Source organism: Podarcis cretensis (genome assembly GCF_951804945.1).
Source record: "Podarcis cretensis genome assembly, chromosome: 4".
In the NCBI taxonomy this organism is placed as follows: Eukaryota; Metazoa; Chordata; class Lepidosauria; order Squamata; family Lacertidae; genus Podarcis; species Podarcis cretensis.
The window spans coordinates 25,416,518-25,442,878 of NC_137173.1; the positions used below are offsets into that span (position 1 = coordinate 25,416,518).

Genomic DNA, 26,361 nt, shown 5'->3' on the forward strand with positions numbered 1-26,361 from the left:
TAAGTTTTGGAAAGTGATCTTTTACACTGGGATTTTTGTCGGCATCCGTCTGCCTCGGGAGACAATGGAGGAGTGCACACCTTTGGGGTGAAATCAAACTGTTGGAAGATTATGGCGCCTGCTGTGGCTGTAGAGACCGATAGGGGAGAGACATGTTTTGCTGCAGCTGGGGTAGATGAAGGCGTCTGGTTGTGCTGCTGCAGATGCACCATGGAGTTTCTTCTCTCTGTGCTCCTCCCAGCGGTCATTTCTCCTCTGGTCACTGGTGTGGATGTATAACCGGACTTGTCTGTCTCCAGGCACTGCAGTCGTCTACAAGGGATTCCCGCACAGCAGGATTGAAACATCACTAAGTGGGTTTGGGAGAGCAAATCTTTGTTTGAGACTCTGTTCTGCTGTGTCTGCCAAATCTTCCTGACACATTGCATGTGGAAGGCATTGAGGCATCGCTCTTGACTGTTGTAAGTTGCTCATGTCTCACTTCCATAAAGCATTGTGCTCAACCCACAACCTTGGTAGACCTTCTTTCTTGGTATTGGGCATTAGCATCACATTTCTTTGCAAGGCAGGAATTGCCCCTCCAACTCCTCCTCCACTACTACTACTTCTCCTCCTCCTCCTCCTCCTCCTCCTTCTTCTTCTTTACAACGCCATTATAGCTACTATGTCAGTTCAAGTACAGTGGTACCTCGGGTTAAGAACTTAATTCATTCTGGAGGTCAGTTCTTATCCTGAAACTGTTCTTAACCTTAAGCTAACGGGGCCTCCTGCTGCTGCCATGCGATTTCTGTTCTCATCCTGAAGCAAAGTTCTTAACCCAAGGTACTATTTCTGGGTTAGCGGAGTCTGTAACCTGAAGCATCTGTAACCCGAGGTACCACTGTATCTTGCTGCACCATCTCATTTCTTTTTCTTTTTTTAATATAATTTTTATTAGATTTTGTTTTTTACAATTTAGAATATTCATTTGTACAACCTTAAAATGTCAATTTCCCTTCTTCTCTTTCCATGGTTCATTTTACATAGCATAAATCCCTGCATACATTTTATATAAACTAAACCTTTCAGTATTCCATTAGTACTTCCATCAAAACTTATTTACACTGCTGAATTTATCTTAATGCTGCCAACATTTTCAAGTGTACACAATTCCCCCCCATATATTCAGTAAACATTTTCCAATTTCTTTAAATGAATATTCTTCTTGTTCTCTTATTCTATGCATTAGATCTACAAGCTGCACATATTCCATCAGTTCAAGTTGCCATTCTTCTTTGGTCGGGACCGCGCTCATTTTCCATTTTTGGAAAAAAAACACGGGCCGCCATAGTGGCATACATAAATAGCCTTTTTTTGACACCTGGGAATTTCCATCTGAATCATCCTCAGCAAAAAGGACTCTGGTTGTTTTTTTTTGGAAAGGTGCTTTTAAACTTTTTTCCCAATTTGTTTTAAATTATTTCCCAATACTCTTTTACCCTTTTACAGGTCGACCACATTTCTCATAACATTCAGAACTGGTGCCTGGGTTTGCTTACATTCCTCTTCCCTCCGCTTCTCTTTTCCCTTTTGTGTCAGGTCTTAAAAAAAACATTGTAAGCCTGAGGGCCGTGACTCTTATTATCTTCATCAATTCATAAGTCATGGTTGAGAGCTTTTCTTTCTGAAGAGTGTGGTAAAAATGCTATGAATGAATGAATGTGTTACAAGGTTAGCATTCCAGTGAATTGTGTTCTCTGCTTTGATAATAATTATGTCTACCAGCTTTAAATGGTTTATTAAGTGGTTTGAATCAACAAAGCTAATTTATCAGTCCCGATTTTAATTGGTTCAGCTGTGAATTAAGGACACAACCCTAATTTCCTAAGCCTTTTTTTTTTTTTTTTGGTCCGTTATTGAAATCGGGCATGAAAAATAAAATCTTAAAGTGAATTTTCCTTCTAACAATGATTGGTATCATTTGATTGCTGTTGAATTATAAATGCTTTTGACACTTCATTCAGGATTTCAAAAATTATGCCTATTTGGGTATAATACAGTTTGATTTAAATTTAATCCATTAATGAAATAATCCATCATCTGAAAGGTAGACAATTGATCAACTAAAATATTCTAGCTGAGTGACAGCTCCAGTTACACTTAATTGATTTTTATAAATTTTAATTAAGGCACAACCCTTCAATTTAATTCAAGGAAACATAATGTAATGCCCAGTCCCCTCCAGCTAGTTTGTAACAAAAACATTTTTCTGTTTTAAACAGTTTTATTTTTATTATTATTCTGGGATTCAGGTTTCCTGGCTTAGATCTAGGGAGTGGTTCATTTCTTTCATTGTCAGGTGCACTCCTGAGCAGGTATTAATCAGGGCAGGGAATAAAAAGCCTGCCTATAGGCAGGAATATATTTGTGTACTAATAATAGTTCTGGCATTACTTGACAAAAACCAGGGAGAGGAGAGGGATGGAAATCCAAGGGGAGCACAACTTCTTTGGCCCTCTGTGCTTTAGATTCCCCCATTGAATATACAGTGGTACCTCAGGTTAAGTACTTTATTCGTTCTGGAGGTCCGTACTTAACCTGAAACTGTTCTTAACCTGAAGCACCACTTTAGCTAATGGGGCCTCCCACTGCCGTCGCACTGCCAAACCATGATTTCTGTTCTCATCCTGAAGCAAAGTTCTTAACCTGAGGTAATATTTCTGGGTTAGCGGAACCTGTAACCTGAAGCATATGTGTCAGAGTACTGTCTGTGAGCTGGGACCTAGAGGCAGCTCTGACAGTATGTAACCTGAAGCGTATGTAACCTGAAGTGTATGTAACCCGAGGTACCACTGTACATGTTGTTAATTTTTCTGCACAGTGGTACTTCGGGTTAAGTACTCAATTCGTTCCGGAGGTCTGTTCTTAACCTGAAACTGTTCTTAGCCTGAAGCACCACTTTAGCTAATGGGGCCTCCCGCTGCCGCAGTGCCGCCGAAGCACGATTTCTGTTCTCATCCTGAAGCAAAGTTTTTAACCCGAGGTACTGTTTCTGGGTTAGCGGAACCTGTAACCTGAAGCGTATGTAACCTGAAGGTACCTGAAGGTATTCGGCACTGAAGCTAGACTTCCTTCTCCAGTAAATAATAAATAGGGGCTTTCTCCTTTCTAGTTGACCATGGGTGAGAGTAGAAGGTAGATCTGGATCTACTGGTAATAGATCTCTAGGCGATTTTCAGGAAATCAGCAAATATTTCTGATTCCAACTTAGCAACACCCAAATTACTCCTTCCCTCTTAATTATACTGCTGAAAGTGTGGCGGTCACCAAAAGTTAACTCAGTTCCGTCTTGGTACTCAGCATGAATTCTTGGGCTTGGGATTCCTCAGTTCTAATTTTGTGTTTTTGCACCAAGCACTGTTCTAGTTAAATCAAAGAAACCGCAAGGGAAATTGCAGAAGCCTCAAGTCTGACCGCCCCTAATCTAAGCTATCTTGGTCCTATTCAGGTGTTCAGTTCCTGTTGTGGGTGCCAGATTTAGTTGTTGGAGAAATCCAACGAAAAAGGAGACCGGAACAGGAACTGTTGGTGTTCACTTATTTGTCCCATTTCCAGAATGGAAATCAATTCAGCTAAATTGGTTGAGCTGTGATTCCTGCATTGCAGGAGGCTGGGCTAGATGGCCCTTGAGGTTCCTTCCAACTCTACGATTCAATGAATACGATTGGTATTTGTGGTGATGGTTGTTTTCCGCCTGCAATTGATGCGAAATTGATTATTTCCTCCTCTTTGTAGTGTGTTTCATTTGCATTGAAATGAATGCTACGACAAAACAACATAATAATAACGCAATTAAAGATGTAGAATTCTGCCATAACAGATGAATAATGTTGTTTCTGTTGGAAGCTGAATTACAGTGGAACAGAAACAGTGCTGCATGTGGTGAACATGGGTCAGAATAGAAATCAGTGCCCTAAGGCTAAGATAGCTCTGTCAGTAGAGCATAAGACACTTAGAGAGCCAGTTTGGTGTAGTGGTTAAGAGTGGTAGACTCGTAATCTGGTGAACCGGGTTCGTGTCTCCGCTCCTCCACATGCAGCTGCTGGGTGACCTTGGGCTAGTCACACTTCTCTGAAGTCTCTCAGCCCCACTCACCTCACAGAGTGTTTGTTGTAGGGGAGGAAGGGAAAGGAGACTCCTTCGGGTAGTGATAAAGCAGGATATCAAATTCAAACTCCTCTTCTTCTTCTTCTTAATCTCAGCGTTGTTGGTTTGAGCCCCATGTTGGGCAAAAGATTGCTGCATTGCAGGGCTTTGGACTAGATCAGGCATAGGCAAACTCGGCCCTCCAGATGTTTTGGGACTACAACTCCATCATCCCTAGCTAACAGGACCAGTGGTCAGGGATGATGGGAGTTGTAGTCCCAAAACATCTGGAGGCGTGAGTTTGCCGATGCCTGGACTAGATGACCCTCATGGTCCATTCCAGCTCAACAATTCTATGATTCTTGCATCCTTAGTGAAAAATGTGCAAAGAAACTAGTGAGAATAGTTGAGCTATATCCCATGAAAATAACAAAAGCACTGGTTTAGCCTCTTGGCCATCTGCATGGTGCCACTTTGAAGGGATGAGAGCTTTCTTTGCAGGGATGGGGACCCTAATTGAGCGGGGCAGACACATGTACCCTTCAAACTGCTGCTGCGCAGGCACCAGGTGTTATGCGTGGCAATCTCATCTGCACATCCTCACCAGGCCCCTTCAGTGTGGTTGATTCCCTTGGAAAGTCTCACTCAAAAAAACAACAGGCCTCCTCATGCTTCTTTCACTTCCAGCCTGCAAAGAGGGTTTGAGGAGGAAAAGTTGGGGCTTCCCTGTTCCCTGCATGTTTCCCCCCCAAGGATGGGTGGGGAGGGCCTTTCCCTGTATCTGCATTGAGTAAATTAAAATCCTTCTTGGTTTTAATAAATAATTTCTGGGAGGGTGGTGGAGACTTGGGAGGGAATGGGAGCTTTTCCAGCCGTGATGCCTTTCGAAAAGGATTAGGCCTTGAGCAAGCCTAGGGCTTTTTTCTGCACGGTGCGTTCCATCGTTCAAACATCCCAGGGCATGCACACGGCCCAGCCAGTCCCTGTCCCACAAGAAAAGGCTCCTTCATAATTTCCTTTATGCTGGGGGGAGGAACTTGAGGAATCAGAGATGGGGCTTTGATGTGTGGAGCCATTCCCAACACTCCCCCCACCCCTCCTGACTCTGCTTGCTCACCCTTAACCCATGCCAGGTGCCCGGCTGTAAAAGGAGCCAGGTCTGGTTCTCTTTTACAGCTGCGTTTGAGGAAGGAATCTCAGCACCCAGTTCTTTTCTCCTCTATGCACGCCAATGTTGCACACTTACCAAAACAAAAGAGGAGCTGCTGCCCATTTTTGCTTTTGTTCATTCCAGTATCACAGCCTTAGCACCAGCACCCTGTCCATTCTTTGCACTAAAGCAAAGTAAAAATACCTGAGCTGCAGGATTCCCAATTCTGTGGTCTGTATATTATAAGCAAATTGGCATGATTTCCCTTTACTTTGCAATAACATATTCTGCAGTTTAAAATTGTTTTTAAATTAAATAATAAAAACAAACAAAACATTTTTTTAAAAAAAATAACCACCAAAAAATAATAATAAAAGATTTTATTTCGCTGGAACATCTAGCTTCGTATTGTCAGCTCTAACTGGTAGTGGCTTTCCAAGGTCTTTCGCACCCCTTGCTACATGACACTTTGAATGGGAGATGCTGGGGCTTCAGCCTTCTGCATGCCAAGCACATGTCCTAATTCTTATATCACCCGTATGGTGTGAAATGGCACACTTAGTGTCCATGCACATGCATTTATACCTATTTGTATTTGAGACAGGATTAGGGTTGCCAGGTCAGGAGCATCCCTGTCCCTGAGATTTCAAGGCCCAAACCTTAGACTAGGCATAGGCAAACTCTGCCCTCCAGATGTTTTTTGGCCTACAACTCCCATGATCCCTAGCTAACAGGACCAGTGGCCAGGGATGATGGGAGTTGTAGTCCCAAAACATCTGGAGGTACAAGTTTGCCTTTGCCTGCCTTAGACCTAGCGGAGGCCCCATGTGATGTCACGGGAAGGTGACTGAAAGCAAGGCACTATTGTCTTGCACCTGCATGACATGTCTACCTTGGGACCAAGTTGAAAGGGAAGAATCTAATTTTGCAGATCTAGCCATGACTTCGAGTTCAAACCATGTCAATGAGGGAGAGTCTTCCTTGTTCCCACAGCTTGAATAACTTCTGCAAAATTAGAGGGTGCTCCCAATGCATCCATTTCCATTTGTCCCCAACATTTACTGCTAGGACTAGAGTCCCATGGATGCACGAGACAAAATTGTTTTGCTTAAGGATTGTCCACATTTGAGCATTATTTAACTGCTAATCCACCCCCTGCCCCCCAATTCAGATTAGGAAGTAGCAGTCCGCACCCGCAGGTTTTTGAATTTGTATATGAGGAGCAACTTCGATCTTTCCTGTTCATACCAGTAGGCTTTCTCTTTTGTCTTTGTCGCTGCCTTCTAATCTGAATGTTCTATTATGCCTATTAAATAACAACAGGCATGAGGACAGATAGCTGTGGGCACATATTATTAATTAATTAATTTAGATCCACCCCAAAACATGTGCAAAACCATTGCAAAGTTGCATGTGCAAATCTGTGGGCTCAAAAGGGGAGGGGGCTCAATCCGCGACCAGAAAGAAGAGGAGTTTCAAGAGGACTGGAGGAAATTCAAGGACTATTTGAATAAATATTGTAATATAAAAAATTAGAAATTACTTGAAAGAAGCAAGTAGGCCTAGGATTAAATTAAGTTATAATTAAATAAATGGGATTTAGAATGTTAAGAAAAGTGAATAAGATGGACTATAATTGGAAATTGTTTTAGTTTAATAATGATATTGGAAAGCTGTTACTTTTAATTACAAGTAAACTCATAAGGGAGGGATTTGAGGAAGTCAACCAAGATGTTTAAAATGTTGGATTTGTGAAGAATTAAGTTAGTTGTTATTGTTTATCTGTTTATTGTTCCCCCTTGTTTTTCGTTTTTCTTCTTTTTTTCTTTTTCTTTTTCTGTTTTTGTGTATCATCTTGCTTTGTGGTTTGTGTTATCACGGTGGAAAATCTAATAAAAATTTTATTAAAAAAAACAAAAACAAAAGGGGGGATCAGTTCAGGAGCAAACCAGAATTAGTTCACGATCACAGCCAGAAAGGAAAGCCTTGAGGAAGTAGTAGGCATAGAAAGGGGAGTGGCAGAAAGTGATGATGGATCCACTTACCCCAGAACTCCAAAACAAGGTAGCTCAGTCGGTAGAGCATGAGACTTTTAATCTCAGGGTTGTGGGTTTGAGCGCTACATTGGGCAAAAGATTCCTGCATTGCAGGGGTTGAATTAGGATCCTAGTGGTCCCTGCCAGCTCTACAATTCTGTGGTTCTAAATCATCTGTGACCCAAGTGGGGCAGTTTGGAGCCCAATTTCTCCCTTCTGATCTTATTATCCCCACTATCAGGTAGACCCAGGTTTTAAGAGAGGGCATTCAGATTGTGCTGTTTGAGGGTGTTATCATGTGGACCACACAAAGTAAATGTGAATGCAAACAGCTGCAAACACACGGTAAACTCTGGTGTGGACACTGGACAACTTTTCTGCTGGGGCAGCATCTGTACTACAGCTATTTCTTTAAAATGGAAATTCAGATTTACATGTTCTGGTGGTGGTAGCCAGCACACAAGCTGTGTGAGAGAAGGATGATTTCAAAATTATAGCTGTGGAACAGGACGTCTGTGGATGATGGAGGCGTTAAACATAACAGACTTTTACTGTAGCCAATAAAAGTCTAGTATTTCTTTAACTAGCACTCCCGTTGCCCTTAAGCATGCAAAAATATATACAGGTGCTTGCTTGATTTATATCCTTTCCAACAGGCTATTCGCAAAGCACATAAAGCTGAGCAGCTGTTTAAATCTTTGCAGGATCTTTGCCATTGTTCCCTTTAGCTTTGCAGCTGTATCAACTGATGGCAACAGAAGGGATTTTTAAAGATGTTAAAAAATGACCCCACTGAGAAAAAGCTTTACCACTTGGAGGGCTTCAAAGCACTTCTAGAACGTAAAGAACAGCAACAGCTTTGAAAAGCTGCATGAATCATAATATTCCTCCACAATGTTATTACACACATATAATTTACTTTATTGCAGAAGAGCTTTGAATCCCCTTTCTCAGTAGCTGTTCCCAACGAGAGTCCAGCTAATGAAATCATGGTGCCAAGCAGGGAAACTTTTTTGTACATACTTAAAGCATATGTCCATAAAGAAATGCAGTGAACTCAGCTGATTACCCTTTCCTGTAAACGCTGTTCATGGGAAAGATGGGCAGGACCAAGAAACTTCTCAATCCCTGAACTGTTTTGCCAGCAAAAGAAGCAGGTAGCAGGTAGGGTGAGCAGAAACTGGCTCGGTCTCCCTTTTGCAGCTTTTTTGGGACCTCAAAATCACTAGGTGGTTCCCCCACCCCAACAGCCAAGAGATAAATAGCAACTTCTGAACATCAAAAATGCTGTTAGTAGGGGTGGAGGAGGAATCTGTTTTTAATGTATTTATACACAGAATTTGGTGATTCTGACTAGTCGAGCTAATAATATGCAAACAATACATATATGTATCAGGGAGTTATCACGACAGATAGAAGGACTTTTTCATGCAGCACATAGTTAAACAATGACACTTGTCCCCAAAGCAGGCAGTGAGGGCCACCATCTTGGATGGCTTTAAAAGAGCATTAGACAGATTCATGGAGGAGAAGGTCATTGATGACCACTGGTCATGGTGGCTACACTCTGCCGCCATAAGTTGGAAGTAGCAATGTTTCTGAATTCCAGTTGCTAGAAGCCACAGGAGGAGAGAGTGTTTTGTGTTCAAATCTTGCTTGCAGGTTTCCCATAGGCCTCTGATTGGCCACCATGAGAACAAGATGCCAGACTTGACGGGTCATGGACCTGATCCAGCGGGCTCTTAAGTTCTTACATTTTTATGCCCCGAGTGGTACTATATATTTGCAGCAAATTCTTTAAAGTATTAACAACATACATATTTTAATACAGCTAGATGGATTGTTATATCTGTTTATGTGTTGGCTACTTGAGAAAAATTTATAGTGTCAATGCATATAAATATGGTATTTTTATTATTATTTTATTAGTTAACTTTGTATACTGTCCCAGGGCACTTTGCAACAGAAAAAATACAAAATCAGATTTAAAAATATATAATAAAAAACTAAAGCAAATCGATACCCCGCACTCCCACAAACACATTTTAAGAGCCCTAGAATGTTATTCAGCCTAATGCCCGTTAGAAGAAAAAAGTTTTCACCTGGCGCCTACAGCCATGTAATGAAGGTGCCAGGTGAGCGTCCTTGGGGAGGGCAATTCATGAAAGGGGAGCTACCGCGGAAAAGGCATTGAAAAGTATTCCTATCTTTATCAGAACTGGTCAAACAAACAAGCACCTCCCTTACTTCTCACTGACCTCAAGGAAGAGAAAGGGATGGGGGGGGAACTATGTGGATAAGCTTTCATGTGGGTTTTCAGAAAATTTCATCCCTAGCTGCCATTTGAGAAGGTGGTAACCATAGTAGCTAATCAGCTCATTGGCTTTTTTTGATGCTGCAGTTGAAGCCCAAGGTGCAAAATCCCATTTCCCCAATGTGCTGTACGGGAAATGATTTCTGCTGGGTGGGCTGCAAGCTTTATTATTCAGATATTTGTTTTATATCATTATGGAAGGTTCAGCCTAATTTATACACAAGAGGTAGGACCCTCTAGCCCATGCCATTTAGGGCAGTCGCTCTACTCTCTTTGCCCAGTGCTTTTTCAAAGGCCATAATAAACCATAATGTAAACATCCACTCTGCAATAAACACCTTTTACCACTGCCTAGTATCAATTAATCTGATATAACTTATTTTATTGAGGGTTTTAGTGTGGCATAAAAGTTGTTAGTTCACCTGTATTTCCCAGAGGCTCCAATGGAAAGTGTTGCAACAATTTTCCTTCTGGATCTGACACTTAGGCATGGTATATAGGCTGCTGCAAAAAGACATGTCGTTTCAAAGGAACTCGGAGACTTTTAAGAGCATGATCCAGCAGTTTCAAATGGAGAGATTTAAGCGTTTGCTGGATGATTATCCCACTGAAATCATTGGGATGTAAAACACCCACCCACCCATCAAGCAGCTTACATGCAATTCCAAGGTGACACTTACTGGGCCAGATCTGTTTGGTTTCAGCAGCATAACCTTCCTTCAGATCAATATATGATCTGCACAAAATTTGGTGTTGGTCAGCAGCAACCCTAACCCCACTTACGTGACAGTAAGACCCATTGAATTGAATGGAACTTAGAAGCAGGCATAGTTAGAATTCATCCTTAACCATTTTTAGCCCGTTTCACCTGCTGTTTTATATGGTTGGGTTATTGAGAGTGCTGTTACTTCTTACTGCTGTTATTTTAAGATTCCTGCTATTGCTTTTATTGTGATATTGGTTTCATAATTTTAATAGATGACTTGCATGTTTTGATATTGAGTGTTTCATTGTTTGCCCTTTTTAATGAAAAACTGCATTGAAGAGCCCTTTGCACCAAATGACAATATTAAAAGTAAAGGACAGTTATATAAATGCCCTTCTGAGAACCCAACTGAGACAATAAGACAGGAGTGCTACAATATGGCTCCTTCTTCCACATGGTGCTATTTGCCAAGAGTTGACTGGGCAAGCACAGACTGTGGGTCACAAGAGATTGCTCCCAGATCTGTAGGTGTGCTCACACTTTCATGGGGACACATGTAATCACGAAAAGGCTCATTTTTGAGAATTCTCAGTATTACTCTTGGGACATTTACTGGAAATGATTGCATACACACAGAATTGCATTGACCTTGATGACTCTGCTTAGTCTGAGTGATTAAGATCAGTATTAGTGTGCTTGCTCCAGAGGACCAACAACAATGCTGGCACTGCAACTGTAAATTAATAGGTGTGAATAAATGTAAACTGGGAAAAGATGCAATCCCCCATCTTACACCAGTGCTGACTAACACAATAAGAGTTTGCCTATCCACCAAATGATACTTGGATTGCAGTGGTTCTCAACCTGTGGGTCCCCAGATGTTGTTGGACTACAACTCCCATCATCCCTGAGCTCTGGCCTTGCTAGCTAGGGGTGATGGGAGTTGTAGTTCAACAACATCTGGGGACCCGCAGGTTGAGAAAGGCTGGCTTAGAGCAAAGCCAAATCTCACACACCATTCTGGGGCAACTGAATGGAGCTGCTCAGTAACATGGTATGCTTACAATATTATGAAGACCTGGTTAGCATGTTGTGGGAGATTTTGCAGTCAAACCTAACAACCCATGTCTATGCTAGCTAGTAAATGTAGCTGTTAAGGACCACAGAACTGTAAATTTCTAGAGAAGGCTCAGCTTGGTCATGACCCATCAACCCCAGAGAGGGGAGGACATAAAGTTTTATTTTCCTGTTCTCTCCCTCTCTTTTCTTCTTGAACCATGTAACTAACCAGACATATTATGCTTGTGCTCCCATGTCCAGACTTCAAGTTTAAAGATACTTTTTATATTTTGTACTTAAGGAGTTTTTACTTGTGTTGTTTCTGCTGTAGCATTGAACAATACTTCTGCTCTGGAGGGTAGGAATCAAACCAATGGTTTCAAGTTACAAGAAAGGAGTTTCCAAATAAACATCAGGTAGAACTTTCTTACAATAAGATCCTTGTGGTCCCTTCTAACTCTACAGTTCTAAAATTCTATGATGCATGAGTGAGACCTTTGATTACTGTAAGTAAAGCATTTAAACTTACTTAAGTTTGTAGTCTATTCACTGCAAGAGGGATAGAGACGTGGGGAGCACATTGAGAGCACTTAATACTGGGACATTTAAAAGGTCTAACAACCTAGATGTCCTGCACTTTGCAAATGCTGCATATTTGAGTGCTGGGAGTTCTTTTGACTAGAGAGTGAGTCAAGCACCACTCTTTTTGAATTCAAGCAGTCAGCCATTTTTTCTTTTGTGGCTTCCCACACATGTGGAACCTCAGAATTAATTGGTATTCCCTAGTTATTTCCCAACATATGTAATATGAAGACCATGGCTTGTTGCAAATGGACAGCCTGCTTATGCAGGCTGCTCATTCACACACAACCCCTTCCTCCCTGGACTGCATAGGAGAGGAAACAACCAGTGTGGTGTAGTGGTTAAGAGCGGTAGTCACGTAATCTGGGGAACCGGGTTCGCGTCTCCGCTCCTCCACATGCAGCTGCTGGGTGACCTTGGGCTAGTCACACTTCTTTGAAGTCTCTCAGCCCCACTCACCTCACAGAGTGTTTGTTGTGGGGGAGGAAGGGAAAGGAGATTGTTAGCCGCTTTGAGACTCCTGAAGGGGAGTGAAAGGCGGGATATCAAATCCAAACTCTTCTTCTTCTTCTTCTAAAGCTCTGGCTTAAGTTACATGCAAGCCACTGCTTGTTTCTCTCCAAACAAGCTGTGAGTGTCCGTTTGCACATAACACTAAGCCAATCATCTGATTTGTTTCCACCCTTGCAATGCATGGGGGCAGGGGCGGGAGCAAATGAACAGCATCCGTCAGCACACTGCTCATTTGCAGCAAGTCCTTCAGTGTTTTAGATCATGGCTTTTGTTGCATGGTAACCAAGCCAGTTTCAGTGATCTCTGTAAATCTGCACAGAATAAATGGCTAATGTAGTTATGACATCTGAACAGCTGGAAGCATTTTTAAAGCTAGCAGATGACAGAGAAATCTTTTCAGAATACCGTTTCCTTTTGAGTAAGACAACAAAACAATACATTAGCAAAGGATTTGACCATGGTTGCTATTTAGTTTCAGTGCATGTATATTTCATAGATAAAAATAATTTGAACTGACAAATCTTTTGTAACATTTGAAAGATGACAGCATATGGTCCTGAAGCAACCTTGCTAAAGTTAAGCAGGTTTCAGTCTGAGTTAATGCACGGGGAGAAGGCCATCTGGGAACCTTCTGTATGCCAGCTTCAGCTCCATGGGAGAGAGGTGCATATAAATGTAGATTTTAAAAGAAACAATAATAATAATAATAAATAAGCAACACATATACACAAAGCACAACCAGCTGCAGAGCTAAACAGCAAACCAGTTGGATGGCACAAATGGTCTAATACTGAATGCCTGTTACCACATGGTCTACACCATCTTCCACCAACTGGAAAGAGATGAGCTTAACCTTCCATACATGAGGGTGTAGAGTTTGGGTGCTGCAGATGAAAAGGCCTTGCCCTGTATATTTATCATTCGTACTTCAGACTATAGTAGGAAGTAAAACAGAGCCCCACCTCTACCATCAAATAACTCAATTTTTTTTCTAACAGGTGCCATACATTCATGTGGAGGAATATCTCATAAATTGAAAACTATAGATGTAGAAATCTCAATAAACAGTTGCTACTTTTTTCTAAGCCATGGCTTCTTTAATAAGCCATGACTTAACCACACATAGTCTCACATATGATCAAAGAAACCATGGTTTGCTTCTCCAAAGTTTGGTTTCTTTTCCAGCTGTACTTGCCTTTGTAGTTTAGAGAGTATCTGGGGTGAGGTGGTCAAGCAAACATGTGATGCCAAGGCAACTGAAACCACAAACTGTAAGTCAGCAGCAAACCACAGCTTCAGGCTGTGATTTGTAGAAGTAAACAAACCATAATCAAGCTACTTGTAAGGGTTCACACAAAACACTACGCAATGGATTGATCAATTGGTATTTAGAAAACCATGGTTTATTATGATGTGCAAACCAGGCCCTAGTATATGGGTTCTTTTAATAACGGTTAACCTTGATAAACTTTCCTTCTTCCAATAGAGAATTACAGAAAGTAACTTCTCCAAGAGCAAGGAAAAGCCCTGGGTTAATATTCCAGTAAGTGGGATAATTCCTTTTCTTTATCTTTATTGTAACAATTCTTTATTGGCATCTTAATCCAGAGCAATTAGTTTAGAGTGAATTTTACTGTTCATAAAAATGTAATGCCTACAGGATGATGCAATCTGATGACTTTTCCACACTTGTGTGGTTAGAGCCAAACAAAATGCAAAACATTATGTCAAATTACATCTTAGTTGCAGGAGTTAGTACTGGCACAATGGTCGAAGCACACTCCTTAAATGTCTGATAAATGTCTGACTTTTAAATTAAAAACACAAAGCAAAGCAAAGATGGTTTAAGGATAGCACTATAACAACTGAAAAGTGTATCCTAAATTATTGTGCATTTTATTAATTTATTATGCATTTTAAAATCCAAAGTTCTTTGGGAACAAAGACTGAGGTATCTTGAGTCTGTAGTAGTTTTGCCTACTGGCTTCTGCTTCCAAGGTTTAAACAGCAGTTTGATACATAGACATCAGCAATAAATAATGCTTATCTTATGCTATGAAAACATTCACTTCCTGATTTTTGTTATATTAACCTCTCCTTAAAGGTCAGGCCATTTTTGTTCCTCTTTTCTTCTGACTGGCTGGCAATTCTTCACTTCCCATTTGCAAATGTTACTTGCTTTCTGTTAGTTTAAAATCATGGGTAAACAGACAAAAGAGGCTTCCAGTGTAATCACATAAGAGGTTTGTACCCTCCCAATGCATTCAGTGAACTCACGGAAGGGTGTGGGATAGTACCCATTGGGCACTTCTCCATGGGCACTCACTGGCCATGCCCATTACAGCACATGCCATCAGTACCTACATAAGGCTGTCCCATGCTATTGGTAACCCTGGCCTATCAGCTGTCATGTGTTCATATAAGAATACGTTTTCAAATAGGTTAACAGGAATGCAAACCATACCTGTTTCAAAGCCTTGGCTATGACAATCTTTCTGTAATGAAAAAACATTCTGCTCTTCAGGTAAACCATTTATTTTACCCAAGCACTTGTGAGGATGCAGCAATGCAACCCACAATAGTTCTGTGTACACTGTTAATGGTACACGCCTTTTTCAAAATTATTCACCGGAATGCTTAATTTTCTTCTCTTGCTATTCAGAATCCATGAAGAACGTTTCAAAATCCTGATCCAAGTCTGAAACAAGGGCATCCACAAAGTCTTCCACTGACGGACGTTTCTGAAGCATACCTAAGGGGGGGAGTGGAAACACAGGTCAGGGAAAAAATGGATTTCACAAGCAAGGCAGCCCTGAAGTGGAAGGAAATTGTGCCACTTCGAACCACTCCAATATAGAGCATCTGCCAAAAAACATGGAATCAGATAATATGGGAACTGATTTAGAAACACCACATGATCAATCAGCACTTTACCACTCCCCTAAGTATGAAAGGAAGAATGTTTCTATTTGGAAATGCCTACTTATCCAGTAAATGTCGAGCAGATATGTATATCTAAACAATACACATACATACAGTCATACCTCATGTTACATTAGCTTCATGTTACGTTTTTTCAGGTTGCATCCCACAGCGACCTGGAAGTACCAGAAAGGGTTACTTCCGGATTTCACCGCTCGCACATGTGCAGTAGCACTAAATCGTGCTTTGCGCATGCGCACAAGCGCCAAATTGCACCGTGCACCTGCGCAGATACGGCGCTTCAGGTTGCAGGCTTTTCACGTTGTGAACGGGCCTCCGGAACAGATCCCGTTCGCAACCAGAGGTACCACTGTATATCAGAAAGCATAACTTATGTGTGTACTTACCTCTGTGGTTTTAAACAGCCATTGATGAATTTGTGTGTGTATGTTTTCTTTCCCATAGGGAAAAAATATGCAATTGAATATATGCGGTTTAACATATGGATGTGTGTTTTTGCATGTCATTTTAAGTGTCAAATTAGGAAATTTCCAATATTGTTTTGCCCTGGACAAAGAAAACACTCTGTGTAAACTTGGTTCTTCTTTTAGGTAAATCACTCTCAGAAGTGCCAATGTAAATATAACCTTGCAATACCCTTTTACTGTAAAGTGCCTAGTACAATTACTTTATACTCCTAACATGCCTCCATCTATTTGGCTTCCATTGGAATAATAATAACAATACTTGCTGCATTTAGGAAAACTGAAATCTTTCACATGAGCCTTTTAATAAGTTTCTACAAGAGCCAACTGGTTTGATTAGGTATTTTTTGATGTACAGTAACAGTTCCCAAAAAAGAAACACCCAATCAGGGAAAGAAAGAGTCCAGATCTTGAGGCAATTTGAAGCGGTTACTATAAGAGTTCCTTGCTAGGATCTCAGCGCATCGTGATTTTAATTAAGACTAAAATATGTACACTGCAAGTAAGAACAAGAATGCCCTTAAAGAAAGTTGATGAATAGTGCAGAAAAAGAAAAAGGAGAATTAAAATTTAGTCAGATCATATTTCATCATCAAAGGCAGTATAAGAAGCACCCTGAACACGGGCCATGCTTGCTACCTTGCCTTTTGGTAGAATAAAAAAAGTTAATACCTAGCTGATTAAAAATATGGTATGCTTTAATACAGGCATTTTGTTATCTGAGGAGGAATATTAAGGGAGCCCGTATTTCCGAAACACAAATGAACTGCAATAAAAAAGATGAGGAGGGGAATGGACTTGAGATTTTTACAGAAGCCGGCTGCCTGCATTAGCTATATGGCAGTGATGACTCTTTGAACCCCCTTCACTTTTGGTAACACTTTTGCGGTCTTGACAATAAATTTCCATTTGACACTGATAAAACAGTTTTGTAAGGTTTCCAAATACTAGCTCTGCCCACAGTCATTCTCCCGCTTTCTCACAATAAGCCACTTCTCTCCTGCCCCTGAAACCACTGCTCATCGCTCCTTGTTTCTCTCTAGAAGTAAAAATCGGTAACAGAGTTTACAAACACAGCCAAAATGAGGACGTCTTGAGCCCTGTAGTATGTGTGGGACGAATGGGAGGGAAGTTGTTTTTCTTTTTTAAATGAATGTTATTGATAGACAGTAAAATTTTAAAAATCATATTGAGTTCCAGGTTAAACAGCTAATTGCAGGTATATACTGTACAGTATGCCATATTATTCATATCAGTGATAAATTTATCAACATAATCATTTTACTATCCTATAACTGAACTGAATTAGTCTCGTCAGATAACCTTAAATCAAACATTTTCTCCATCCTATCTTAATTGCAGCCTCCAGTTATCGAACTGCTGATAGCATAACATAGTTTTAACAACAGTCCCTTTGGGGAATTACAGGCAATCCTCATTTTGCACAGGGGCTATCACCCTTTCCAAAACATCAAATGGCCCAAGGCAAACACTTCCATTGTCTCAAACACTGAGAGCAATGAACAGCCTGCACTATAGTCATATTTATGAAACACTCTCTTCAGTCTTACAAACTTAGGCTAATGTTACAAATTCATGATTTACCATAAAAAAATCCACACCCTCCAAGCCAACATTCCCACTGTTTGAAAACACAAGGATCAAATGACTACAGCAACGACAACAGTTCCTTAGGGACTATAATGTATGTGATATATACAGAATACATAGCTCTTGAGATCTAACAAAGGCAGCTGCTGTTTTTAAACCTGTGAATTTATTTTAGGCATAGGTCTGACTGTAATTTTGACTCAGTCCCTCCCAAGCCTGGGGCAACTATGGAAATTGCCTCCTTTGAAGTACTGCACCTTCCATATTACAGTACTAGGGTTAACCACACCTTTCCTAGCCTTCAAACACCAGCAATTGGAATACTGTAAATACCATGGCAAAATGTGGCTGTCCTGTTCCTTTCATTACTTCATAATGATTTTGGTTCTGTTAACTTGTTTCGTTAAGTTGGTGTTATAGCAACTTACAGCTAAGGCTGCAATTACCCATTACACCTGCAAATAATATTATCACATTGAAGTGAATATTCACTTAACGTCTAACATGACATTACTCAAAAGTGTATTAATTCGCTTTATCAAAATATCGAGGACCAGTTAGGGGCCAGCCCCCATATTCAGCTTCCTCTAAAAGCAGATAGCTCCATTCATTCCTCAGCAAAGAAGAGTTTGAAGAACTGGATGGCTGTATCATGTGTGCCCTTTGGCAAATGCTATCTAAAAGAGCAGCGAAAAGGGAACAGTGGTAAAGAAATTTACTTTGCAGGGTTTTGTTTTTTAAGTACAAGCAGTAGTCTTTGTGCAAATAAGTGTACTGGGGGGGAAACCAGTGTGACAATATTTTATGTTACCTTGAACCATGAGCATGGGTTCTTTTCCTCCACCATGTGCTAGCATTTCTCTACGGTAACGTTCACCCATTGCCCTGAAGGAAAAGATGGTATTGTTATTACAGCCACCTGCAATCACAACCAGCTCAGATTCCTGTCACACCTGTCTCCGGATTCCTTGCAGATAAAGATCTAATGAAGCCTGTCGCTTCAAACTCACATGTCCATTTCAGAAACGCACACTATAAATAAAGTTACACTAGAGCAAGCTAAGCTTGAAAGATTGGAGCTGTAACCAAAGCAATCTATATATCTATATCTCATATCATTTTGTTGGTGTTGCCACTCGCAACACATACAGTAAGCTTTCATTGTTGAATTGGAAAAGTGTGACACGTCTGTGTTATCTTTGCTTTACAGAATTGTAAGAAATTCAGAGGCTGAAATTTCACATTTCAGTACACAATCGTATCATTCACACTAAAATAGGCAGCAGAGAAAGGACCTGGACCAGTTCCAACATTAATAGTCATGTGGTTTTGATTTTAAACACTGAGATGTTACTCACTGACAGGAAGTTCTTTAAATGACAGCAACTTATCCCCTAGAAAAATCCAGGTTGAGTTAATGGGATTAAGAAGGAATGGATGATTGGCATGTGCATCACCACATGGGAACTGCATTTCTGTAAGCAGATAGGCATCTAAGCAGGTGCAGGTTTCCATGCTATGTCAAGGGTAAAGTCAGAGAATCCCAATCTACCTCCAGAGCTGGGAAAACATGCTGCTTCTAGCAGGAAGAGAGGCCCCTCGAACATGCTCTTCAGACTTCCTCCAAGCTTCTCAACTCCCTACAGAATTCTCTACCTGCCTCAAACCTTCATTGATTTGAGGCATTTCCCATCCATTTGGGGATGGTTCTTCAACAAGTGTGCACTGATGAGTTCTGATGTGGCAAGTTTAGCTGTGCAAAATATGTGTCTTTGTTAAATGAAGTGGAACAAGCCTGTTTCTTAAGAGTCCTAAAGGTCCACGGGTTAGAATGGCAATCTCCACACAGGACAAACTTCCTACAGTATTCACAACTGACTGTAATGGAGGCATGCAGCCTTTCAGTAGGTGCTGCTTTTGCGGCTGTAGTGCTGCAATGGCAGCCACCTATGAAAAGCACAGGCCTGAAGAGGCTTTTAACATGGACAAGAAACTAGGTTTCCATGTGGAAAAATCGAAACTAGAAACGGAATTGTTAGAACCTAAAACTAAGACATTGTCAAGAATGTATAACTTGCTGTTAAAATGGAATACTCAGGATGAAATGGTTAAATCAGCTATGATTAAGTGGGCACAAGACATTGGTTATAATATTATGTTTGCTGACTGGGAACGGTTATGGACCACGGGCATGAAATTTACGGCATGCAATGCCTTGAAAGAAAATATTATGAAAATGATTTATAGGTGGTACATGACACCAGTCAAGCTTGCAAAGATATATCATTTGCCCGATAATAAATGTTGGAAGTGTAAGGAAACTGAGGGAACATTCTTTCACCTCTGGTGGACGTGCCCAAGGGTAAAGGCATTCTGGGAAATGATCTATAATGAGTTGAAAAAGGTATTTAGGTATACCTTCTTGAAGAAACCAGAGGCCTTCCTTCTGGGCATTGTTGATCAGAAGGTGTTAAAGAAGGATAGAACCTTTTTTATGTACGCAACAACAGCAGCAAGAATACTCATCACAAAGTATTGGAAGACACAAGATATGCCCACTCTGGAAGAATGGCAGATGCAATTGATGGACTATATGGACCTAGCAGAAATGACTGGCAGAATCCGAGATACGGGAGAAGAACAAATAGAAGAAGAATGGAAGAAATTCAAAGATTATCTGCAAAAACATTGTAAACTATATGAATGTTAATATGATGCAGGATATTGAGACAATGTGGCATTAGTGACAAAGCTGAAGGAATGTGCAAAGATGTTTCATTAGTAACAAATAAGAGAATCACAGTTTAGTTAACCTAAGGAGGGAAGATAAAAAGATGAGTGGATAGCAGCAGGAATGGTTAACTTTAAAAGAAATTAAGACATATCAATTTGGTTAAAATAGGGGAATAATCTGCTGAAACTAAATTGGAAATTTGAAAACAGAAAAGGGAGATGTGAGGAAGTCCGGAAAGAAAGCTGTATGAAACCAAGAATTGAACCTTTTAATTTTTGTTTGATTTCTGTTTTGTATTGTTTGTTTGTATTGTTGTTGTGATGTTTTGCTTTTCGTGTTACTATAAAATTTGTTGAAACTTTAATAAAAAATCATTTAAAAAAAGAAAAAGAAAAGCACAGGCCTGAGAAGGAACGATGTATCATGTATGGCGGGGATGCAGGGAAATTAAAAATTCTGGAGTAGTATTCACGAAGAATTTAAAAAGATGTTTTACATCATTTGAGAAAAAGCCAGAAGCGTTCCTATTAGGTATAGTCTCAATGGACATCCCTAATGACAAGAAAAAAGTGTTTTTATGTGCTACAGCTGCCGCCAGAATATTGATTGCTAAAAATTGAAAAGGAGATATTGTCCCCTCAATAAGGGAGTGGCAAAACAAACTCTGTGAGTATATAGAATTGGCCAAAATGTCAGCAGCTATTAGATTTCAATCCAATCAGAAACTGAGGAAAGAATGGGAATGTGTAGAAGAATTTATGGCAAAAGATATTGATATGCACTGATGGAAGTTCGTAAAGTTAAGGTTAAAATATGGAAAGATGGTTATATTGGGGAATATGTAAACAATATGTATAACACAATATAAAAGTAATGAAAAACAAAAGAAGCCAAGCTTGGGTGGAGGGAAGTCACAAGGATAGGAATAAGGAAAATATATAAATACACACAGATACAGATAGGTAGTATAATATGGAAGGTCTTGTAAAGAATGATAAACTGTGTAAATGAATGAAACAAGGTAAAAAAAATGTTTAAAAAAAGAAAAGCACAGGAGGCCTGTTCAGAAAACAATCAATCAAGCGTATTGAAAATGGTTTTATTTCACAATGGCAACTACCCAACCTTCTAGCGGAAGGCAATCCCTAGCACTCTATTGTCATTAGCTGTTCTGAATCATGGACAATGGAGGGAGGTTTATTCTCTGGTGCTCCCCCATTCCATCATACTCCGCAAACGTCAGAACAAGAGGTACAAAAGGATTCTGATGGGGAAGCAAACCTGGTGGCAGAGGTCTAAGCTGACATCTACCAAGAGTGCAAGTATGGTTCCCTGGTCATCCAGAAAATGCTCCTGCTCTGCTGTGCCCTGAATGTGTGCATACACTGGCTGAGGTTCCAGCCTCCTTTTCCTGCAGTCCTTACCTACTCATAAACACAGACAGGAAGCTGGAGAACCCAATGCATTTGCAATTCTTTAAAACAAACCACTCCTCTCATCTCTCCACATCTGACTTCTACCGAGAATAAATTATCTTTGCTTTGCTGTGTTTTACCCCTGAATTTCAAAAAATGCTATCGTAAGTAAAAGAACCATGTTAAAGATGGAAACTGCACAGCAACACGCCTTTATTTATTTTTTTTGTACCTGTCGAAAGGATCCTGTACGAAACATTGTTTCCAAACCATGGATGCGACAGCCCTGGACATGAGGTAGGAATAATACTTGGCCCCATAGCCCACAAGATGGTTGAATCTGAGTTGCCAAGCCTGTATGCGAGGGGAGGAAAAAAATAAACCCTGTCATTCTTCAGAAAGTTTGTTATGAAACTAAAGCATCAGTTTAAAAAATGTTATATTACCCTTAAGTCTTTTTTTAAAAAACAAAATGGCAACATCTCAGCTTTTCTAATCTTAAGAAACTATTATAAACAGTGCAAAAGGTACCGAAGAACAATTGGCTTGAGAACTGCAGGTGCATTTCATAATATCCACCATTGTTTCTTTTGGGGGATTAAAGAAAAACCACAGTTTACATGTTATAAGTGTCACTATGTTTTAGTTTCCATCTAGGTACATATAAGGTTGCACCTGGAAAAGGTAACCCTGCAACAGTCTGCCAAAAACAAAATCACAGCAGAGACATGTCCTGTTTTCCAGAACATCTTCCCACATGTCAAAATACAGGCTCAGAGGTAGGCGAGATGAACACACAACATGCCATTTTTCATTGCTTTGTTTGTATATTTAAAACAGATTACCATCATCTGTAATTCTGCTGCTATTTGTCCATAAACTGTCAGGGATTTATGATTCATGCTTTGATTTTTCCTCTAAGTACTGTTGTTAAATAGCACTGAGTGCTATGCTATTAAAATGAGTAATATCTCTCCTGGATTGTGACTTCGCAGAGTCCAGCAATAAGGTTCATTGGCTTGCCCAAGTTTCCACAGAATCCAAGTGGAAACAAGGAAACTGGCACCCCAAAAATTGCACACAGGCTCCGGAGCTCTTTGAATCACTTTAATGAGGAACAGAGACTGGAGTCGATTTACAGAGATGACTGGTTAGAATTACTGTTGGCGTTTTCTTTTCATAAAAGCCAGAAAGGTAAGCCTGCAGCAGACCACCAGAAACAAAACAAAACAAAACAAAAACCAGATTGTCTCTCAAAGCATGTTGGGTATTGACAGAATTTTAAGGAGCCTGTTTTCAGCACATTTAGTAATGATTTATAATAAACCTTACTTGACATTTATAAAGAACAAATTCATATATACATTTTAATGCACTTATTTGGTTTTATTTTAAATCCTGTTTGAAGCTAGCTGGGTTAGTATACTAGTCAATTCATTCAGAATTTATTTTTCTAAAACAGAATAGATATTTAATACATTATTATTTAGGTGATGTGAAGCACAATCCTATGTAGATTTAACTGGAAGCAAGTCTGATTCTATGCAGTGAAGCTTATTCCTAGGTAAGTATGCACAGGATTGTACATGCTAACAAGCTAGAACTCAAACAGTGTCTCTCAAATAATTAATGGGAAAATGCATCTCTTTTCTTCCTACCAAGCAAAATTCATGCTCTGCCACAAAGGGACTAGATTATTCCTATAATTGTTTGCAGGTTATATGCTACACTAGAAGAAAAACATGTAATGAAAATGGTCCTGTAGCTTTTAAATTAAGTTACCAAACTTCAAGCTGTACCCTAATTCCCTCTAAACTAGATCTGAAAAGGAGTTAACCTTCAAGTCCGATTATTCTACATACAGCGAAGAAGTATTTTGGCAACAACATTTGAACTTAATATCCCCCCCAAAAAAAGAAATCACTCCCTTAGCTATAATCTACCACACAAAACACATTTAAAACATATTGGGAATATAGGCTGAATTAATAAAACATGTTGGTTTTTATTATAGTCTATTATAAGTCTTTCATCTGAGGATTTGAAGTTTCAGCTTGAAAGGTTTCAATAGAACCATTCTTTACATGCCCAGGATCTGAATTATTTCCAAACAGAACTTCTTACCAAAGTGTTAAAGAATATAGATGTTTTCCCTACTATTTCAGATTTCTCTCTCCCTCTCTGAGCCTCTAAAAGAGGATTTTTCTGATCTACTGGTGCAGTGGTTTTCAGCTACCTACTTTGCAGGAACCCCTTTCAATATTGACTTGCCTGTGAGGAGCCTCAGCATATCTACACTCAAACAAGCATTGCAGAAGATTCTTGGGGAGGTGTATGCATGCTCAGTTAACATAGGACATTGGTTGAGTCATGTTATCACTCTGGATACACATTTTTTGAAGCTGGGCCCTTCTTATAAATTGACATTGATTTATGGGGAAACACCCTCCCATCCCTAATGTGGTGCTTCTCACTTAATGTGAGAGACTGTAGATTGTTATTAAAAGGCATTGAAAGGGAGTAGGAGCGCCACCTCCTTCTCTTCTGTGTTAGCCTCCTTTTTCTTGACTAACAATAGGACCACAGGTTTGCTGCTATATGCACTGGCTGGAAAGACAGGAACTGATCAGCTCCATACTCCAGTTGTGAAGAAGAAGAAGGAGGAGGAGGAGGAGGAGGAGGAGGAGGGGGGGGAAGTACCTATCTATTGCATTCCATTAGCAGTGGATCACTTCTGAAGTCCTGGCATTTGTGACTTCATCCAACTGATTCCAGACAAACGCATTCCCATGAGGAATCTTGATTGCAACCAAGCCCTCAGAATGATTTAAAGGGAAGAACTTTTGGCTTGATCCTTTGATTAATGTGAGACAACACCTGCTTCACTAGTGTGAAATACAAATGTGTTGCAAGCTGAGTCAGTTTGGTGCACCGTCAACAGCCAGAGTCTCCAGATGCACCACAGTGATATCGCACAAAACTGTTGTATTGCATGAAACTAGGTGTAGACATGGAAATGGACAGGATGGGGATCTTGCATGTCACAATATCCTAAAAGCATTTTTTACCATCACAGAACGTTTTCATGCATGTACTTTTTTATTATAACCATTCATTTAGAGTATGGCAGATTAATGGGTTGTGCTGCAGGATTCACTTCCCTCACTACATAGCTGCAGGGTATGATGCTAATGTCACCATGATTAGCCAGTCAAGAGCAAGCTGTTGAATCACATACCTGCTCCCACCTAGCTTAGCACTGAAAAGTCTATAGAGCTGAAGGAGGAAGTGCGGAAGACTGGTGTTCTTCCCATTTCACACTTTAACTCTCATTTCAATTGCGGCTTATAATCCACATTTCTGTCACTGCACAATATGATCTTTTCAACTATAAAAATAACCCTCATGTTTCAAATTCCATTTGGGAACTCACCCAGCCTGCAGCTACATGCACAAATAAGTAAAACCTACACCTTACTGAAGGTCATGTTTCTAACTTGCAAGCAAGTTGATGAAGTCTTCAACTACATCAACTGCTCCAGTTAAATATGTAATAAGTCTTGAAAAAGCTGCAGGAAAACATTCCAAGAGTTTATTAAATCGTGATGTGCTCTATAGCATAGCCCAGAGGTTGTGATAACATGCCATTTGCAGGTCATGTTCCTTCCTGTTTTTTTCATATAGTATAAGAGACAGAAATAAAGGTGCATGACTGAGCTACAAAAATTAATACTTAAAGATGCCTGCTTCCCATCAACATACCATCAATCCACCAATGATTATCTTGTCTGAACGTTTTCCAAAAACCCCATACATGATTTTTATTAGAAAGGATGAAAAGCTAACTGCTCTCTTGTGGCCAAGAGTCTTAAATAAAACACACATTTGTTATATTCTAGGACTATAAAACATAATTATAAGTGCATTAATACAATACCCTACATTCAATTTAGCACACAAAAAAGCTTTGAGGCAAACTGCAGCCATATGCTATCTAAAGGGGTCAGTTAAACTTTAAAGCTGTAAGCAGTCTGAGTTAGTCAAATCTTGATGGAATTATGGAGCAAAATGTTGGAGATCACTACATCAAATTATGACCTAACATTTGCAAAAGCAGAGAGATTTTAAAGGGAAACTTTAGCTGAAGATAACATGGTAGAACTTAATACAGACCTACTTAGGGGCTGTGCTGAAAGTACTAATTGCTTTGCATGAGTCTTTTCAACTGTCAGAAAATGATGTTTGGTAATTTTCTGATTCCTTCAAGTGTATGCCTATTCAGGAAGCACTGCTCTCACTCAATTGGCTTGAGAATTTAGGGGAGGAGAGACTTGCCTGCTGTGATTTTAGAACCCCAAAGCCAATTATTTAAAAACAAACTTTTTTTAGCCAAACATGTTTGTGAAAGAGTTTGCTACCCTTCAAGTTATAGAGAATTAGTCTAGAATGAAAAAAATCTGTTAATTTCAGGTGATCCAGAATGCTTTTATATGGAAGCAAATCTTTATTCACATCAGTAGAATGTTTATTAATATGGACAGAATGGGGCTTAACTATTTAAGCTGGCAGGCAAATCAGAAGTAACAAGACTGTAAATCAGAAGCTATAATTTCTCCTAACATGACATTTCCCTATTGATCTTCATTCATAATGAAAACTTCAACAATATCCTTAAAGGGTGTCCTGGGTAATATAAAAAAAGTACTGTA

General features: G+C 39.9%; 1 protein-coding gene across 2 annotated transcripts in view; it reads right to left on the bottom strand.

Moving 5' to 3' along the window:
- Positions 1 to 13,858: 13,858 nt before the first annotated feature.
- The window catches only part of MIPEP (mitochondrial intermediate peptidase), a 56,962-nt gene continuing 44,459 nt past the window's right edge, over positions 13,859 to 26,361 (bottom strand). For both annotated transcript variants that reach the window (XM_079973725.1, XM_079973726.1), the window contains exons 17-19: positions 21,885 to 22,006; positions 18,315 to 18,388; positions 13,859 to 15,237 (exon numbers count right to left, since the gene is read on the bottom strand). In XM_079973725.1, coding sequence (XP_079829851.1) covers positions 15,140 to 15,237; positions 18,315 to 18,388; positions 21,885 to 22,006 — 294 coding nt within the window. In that variant the 3' untranslated portion in view covers positions 13,859 to 15,139. The remainder of the gene's footprint in view (positions 15,238 to 18,314; positions 18,389 to 21,884; positions 22,007 to 26,361) is intronic.